The 5,647-nt window shown below is 31.8% G+C and overlaps 1 protein-coding gene across 1 annotated transcript; it reads left to right on the top strand.

Moving 5' to 3' along the window:
• Window positions 1-1,740: 1,740 nt before the first annotated feature.
• Window positions 1,741-5,426, top strand: LOC109799518 (uncharacterized). The gene has a single exon (XM_020360095.3). It carries the CDS (start codon window positions 3,422-3,424, stop codon window positions 4,952-4,954), a length of 1,533 nt encoding a protein of 510 aa, XP_020215684.2. The 5' UTR covers window positions 1,741-3,421; the 3' UTR covers window positions 4,955-5,426.
• Window positions 5,427-5,647: the final 221 nt, after the last annotated feature.

Below are 5,647 nucleotides of genomic sequence, written 5' to 3'. Positions count from 1 at the left end.
CAAGCAACTCCTATAAAAATCTAGAACACATAATTTAATATTAACCTATTGTAATGTATATTTGCAATTATAAAAAAATACTTAATTAAAAATTAATACAAACACAATTAATATATGCATAGATAACAACCAACACACCAGTGGGCCAACATAGTAAAAAATTGAACATTAGTGGGTCAACATATGCAAATAAATTAGGATCAATCTATGACTATATCAGTGGGCCAACATATGCATCTATACAGGTCAACATATGCAAAACACAGTACAACATGTCAAGAACCCATTGTTTGGGACCACACGAAAAGAAAAATCAAACCCTACAACAAAAAACCTCTATTAAAAACCCAATTTTTAGTCCTACACGAATTCAAACCCTAAACCGAAACCCATATACGAACAACAGCCCAATAATACCCTTTGTCGAACCCTAAATCAAAAACCCCTAAAAACAACACTTACCCGATGTCAATAAGATCCAAACGCGAGTTCGTCTTCTTCACGAATGCCCTTACGAGTGACTTACAATCAACGATTCCTCTTCTTCACGAATGCCCGTTACGAGTCGCGATTCTTCTCTCACGCGGGAAAGGAAGCCACGTTGGAATTGCAATGAATAATGGACCGATTCTTCTCTCACGCTGGGAAGGAAGCCACGTAGGAAAGGAAGCCACACGTAGAAATTTCCACGTTGGACACTTGTAAACGTCGTTTGTGGAATTTGGACGGAAGTCCCACATTGATGTACTTTTAAATAATTTGGGACTAAATTGAAATAAAAAATTAAAGTGAGACCAAATTAAAACTTTTAAATATTATAAGGGACCAAATTAGATATTTAGTCAAAAATTAATCCAACAAAAGTTTGGGTTTGATTTCCGCACATTTATACGATATTATCTATTTTCAGATTAAATATTTACAGGTTTATTTTTTTATTATTAAAAAGATCCCGTTCTAAGATAGTAAATGTATATTTTATAAATATTTTATTATTATTTTAATAGTGATATTTTATTTATATTCCAATACTTTGGATGAAATTATGTCGGCATAAGCAAAATTATAAATATATAAACACAGTTTGTTCTATAAAAATTTTAAACTGAATTTATTATTTATTATAAACTTTTGATATGATCTTTTTATACGAATTATTGACTTATTATTTAAAATCTTATTTTACATTAACAACATGCGAGTTTTTTTTCGTTGTTAATTTGTGTAATAAAAAATAATTTACTTTATTATTATTAAAAATTATATTTAAAAAAACTAATGTAAAAGAGAAAACTTATTTAGGATATTGTAAATAATCAACTACGAAGATGAAAGAAAAGAGAAGAAAAAGATCCAACTACTAAAATATATATTTTTTATTTTTTAATTTCGTACAAATAGGAAGTATAAAATAATTAAGTGCAATAAAAATGTAATATTGACAATATTATTTTTTATTACAAATTTATTTATTTAATTATATTATTAATAATGTAATATGCATATTAATTTTTTTATTATATTATATAGATAAGTATGCTAACATATTAGCCAAACATGTTTTTTTTATATATAAACCTATGTTCAATCATTTTATATAAATATGTTATTTTAAAAAACTTAATTTTAACTTTTTTATTAAATATATCATATTTTAAATAAGATATATCATGATTTTTATTTAAAATTTGAATTATTTTTTATATGATTTAGTTCAATTTTTGGCTTAAAAATTGCTCAAATTAAACAAAAAAAAATTTAAATGTATTCAGTTTAATTCAATTCAAATGTATTATGAAATTCAAACCAATATTTTACGGTTTAGTTTGATTTGATTTTCGTGATTTTAAAAATTAGTTAAAAATATGTAATATTATGTTATTTGTTTAAGATTCGTATGTTAAAAATAAAATTAAAAGTTTATTAATACTAAACTTTTTTGGTCACTTAATGTATTTAACATCAATTTTTATTTTATTATTTTAATGAAAACATTCTTTGCTAAAAAATTATTTTCAAACTTTATAAATGATTTTTAATTTTTAATTAAAAAAATACAATTTAATAACTTATATTTTTATAATACACCTTTTGAATCAAATATAGTAAGTTACTATAATGTATATTTGGAAAGAAAAAAATACATTTTAGAAATTTAAAATTTAGTAGCTTATATTTTTATAAAACATCTTTAATGTGTTTTCGAGTTTCCATTTAAATTAGATCCATTTTGAGTACATGTACCTAGCATAGTGCCTATAGAAGAAAAAAATCCAGCAAATGTTTAGATTATATATGCACACTTTTTCTTTAGAAGAATTTGGAGTATATTTTAAAATCCAAAATTTCCATCTTTGATGGAAATAATTTATTGGGCAGCAAGAAAAGCAAAGGCAAACAAATCTCTACTTGATTCCAAAGCATGAAGGTAGCATATGCAATAAGGAGAAGATAGCCACAAGATTGGAATAAAGAAATACACGTTAAATGCAATTAAATATCATTTTCAATGTAGGGGACATAAGAAGTAGCTCCAAAAGATAACGGTTGGAGATTTGACCTTTCACCTGTGTGAGCTTAGAAGCAAGACAATGTTTGGATGCTCCAATTTTGGTGTGCCACTCCCCAACGCCTTAACCTAGAGATTCTCAAAATAACTCACGAATCTTGACCGTTTAGATCAACCCCAATGCTTCTCGCACAACCACACGTGCTGCCTTTTATTCCTTTTCTTATTTTAGTTTATTTATTTTCTTTCATGCATGGAATTCTCCTCCAGCTACTACACCCAACGACAGTACACAAATAAACCAAAGATTCTTGGTTCATCTATGGATAATTACTACGATATAATCGTCATATACTTTCGGTATAAAATGTTTTTTCTCTATCATTAATATATGATAAGTTCGTTAATTTTTATGTTAGTTATCTTAAAAATTATGTATAGAGTTAGTTACCCTTGTAAAATTTTGTACAGTAAAGTGTATATATTACCTTTAAAGCTTGATTACTATAGTATATATTAATGCTTCTGGTCAGTGCTAGGTAGTTGCAAGTAACAATCCTATATCTTCAAAATTTGATAGTTATTTTTATTTTTTATTTTTTATTTTTTTTTATTATTCATTAAATTTTGAGCATTCTATTGGGAAACGGAAATTAAGGGGTCTCTCCCCTTTTTGTGGGTTGGATCTTGTACTTATGGAACTGTCACATCTGAGCATTTTGATTCTCTTCTGATCATCAGCACCACCTGGTTAAAAAGCTAGCAACTTGGTGATCTGAATTTTGTCCCTTTCTCTTCTCTCTTTGGGAGCATGATGATGGAATGAATGCTTGGTGATTTGAGGCATGTGACATAGTTTGTTGGGTATATGTGGTTAGTTTCTGGGTCAGATTCACATCACATCATTATTCCATGGAGGGTAGGAAGTTTGTGTGCAAGTATTGCAGCAAGAGGTTTCCTTGCGGGAAGTCTCTGGGGGGTCACATCAGGACCCACATGACTGAAGAAAGGAGCAATGCTGATGGTGACAACATGTTCACCAAGTTTGATGGTGTGAGGAAGAAGAGAGATTTATGGTGTGAAGATGTTGTTTATGGCCTCAGAGAGAACCCCAAGAAAACAATGAGGTTTGTGCATTCTGGTGGTGCCAGTGCCAGTGCCAGTGCCAGTGCCAGCTGTGAACAACAGGAAGAGAGGTTCTGCAAAGAATGTGGGAAAGGCTTTCCATCTCTGAAGGCTCTCTGTGGCCACATGGCTTGTCACTCTGAGAAAGAGAAGAGAACCATCAAGTTTGAAGAGAGTGAGAAGAAGCTGAAATTGGTTATGGATAGTCACTCTGACACTGAGACTTGTGCTCCTTCGCATCCAAGGAGATCCAAGAGAATGAAGGTGAAGACCATTAACCTTTCCAATCACCCTTTTGCTTCTCCTTCTTCTTCTCTTGTTCCTTTGGAAAATGGCTCTTCACCTGTGTCTGAGGTGGAGCAAGAGCAGGAAGAGGTGGCTAGGTGTTTGATGCTGCTGTCTAGAGATTCTACCTTCAAGGGTCGTTTTGCTTCGGTTACTGAATCTTCTGATAACAACTCGGTTATTCTAGAAGCAAAATCCTCCTCTCTTGATACCCGGGTTGGTGTCACCAATGGTAATAACAACAACCACTTTGTCTCTAATAATGCTTGTGATCTCTTGGAGAAGAAGTTGCTTAAGGTTAAGGATGTCAAGTTAAAGTCTGCTGCTGAGTTTGGTGCTTCTGATAATTCAGGTTCTAGATGTTTCAGATATGGTTCTCAAACTAAAATGGTAAATTCTGATGTTTCAAATGATGAATTTAAGGGGTCCAAGATGGGGGACAAGTCTCGGTTTTTTGAGGACTATGATGTTGAATCAAGGAAGATAGTGAACAGAGGTAGAAGCAAATACACTGCTGCTACTGTGGTTAAGAAATTAGTGATGGAGAATTTGGATTATGATAGAACAGGTGGAACTACAAGGAAGTTTGATTCTCTTGGTCACAATCTAGTTGGAGTTTCTAGCAAGAAGATAGCAAATGGTTTTGACAATAAAGTATATGAGAATGACAGAAAGGATGGGAAGTATAAGTGTTCGGAGGGTGAAATGGACAATGGTTCTTATGATTCAATGGATGGCAGTGATGAAAATAGTTCAGAGAGTGATTCTTTTCCTACTCCCAGGTCTCACAATAGTAAGGCTCTGAATGGAAAGAAGAAGTTTAACAAGGCCAAGAAGAAGTTGAAGTCAAAGAAAACCAAGGATCACGAGTGTCCAATTTGCTACAGAATTTTCAAGTCAGGCCAAGCCTTGGGAGGTCACAAAAGATCACATTTCATCGGAGGTTCTGAGGAAAACACTTTAGTGATCAAACAAGCTGCTCCTGTTGTTCCTTGCCTCATTGATCTCAATCTACCTGCTCCTGTTGATGAATAGGGACATGGGTTTTGCATCACTTTGAAGCATCTGCTGCTGAGGTACTTGAATGAATGTCTCAAATTCTTAGAATGTTTTGTCTTTATCCCATATGATAGAAAAACAATTGCAATGTACAGCCATGTGGGTAAATGATTTTTTGTTCTTAATGTTTTACTATGCTTTATTTGGTAGGAGGTAGTTTTCTTTCATATAAATGGAACATGACAATTTGGTATTCAAATATTTGACTCTTCCTAGTTCCTATACCCTACAATATTCTGAGAACTACGTTCATGGTTTTCATTTTTTGCTTCATGGTTTTCATTTTTTGCTTCATCCTCTCGAGGTAATGTAGAAAACATGATTTTAATAACTTGCCAATGCATCTTGTATATGATCTGAATCATCTGATGATCAATAATTAAAATAATACTACTTAGTTTTGAACCCAACTTTAAGATCTCAGTTACTATTTATTTACAATGTGTGTTTAGTCTTACGCAAAATTGCAGAAAATAGATATTCAAGTTTGCATTATTTTTTCATCATTTTGCAACCTCAATTGCTTGAAGATATGCATTCCCTTTACTTTCTTAAATTAGAAGAATCCTTGAAAGTGAAAAAGGTAATTCGAAGGTTAAAGATACTGTAATTTTTCTTTTTGAGTTTTGGTCCTACTTTGCTACCCACCATTACATGTCTTGTGAGTTG

The sequence above is a fragment of the Cajanus cajan genome, chromosome 3 (genome assembly GCF_000230855.2).
Source record: "Cajanus cajan strain Asha chromosome 3, NIPB_CcT2T_4, whole genome shotgun sequence".
Taxonomy (NCBI): domain Eukaryota; kingdom Viridiplantae; phylum Streptophyta; class Magnoliopsida; order Fabales; family Fabaceae; genus Cajanus; species Cajanus cajan.
The sequence above is the reverse complement of the archived record's forward strand: the minus strand, read 5'-3'. Positions and strand labels throughout refer to the sequence as shown.

Excerpts from the sequence above, each read along its gene's own strand:
- LOC109799518 (XM_020360095.3), top strand. The coding sequence starts at position 3,422 with ATGGAGGGTAGGAAGTTTGTGTGCAAGTATTGCAGCAAGAGGTTTCCT.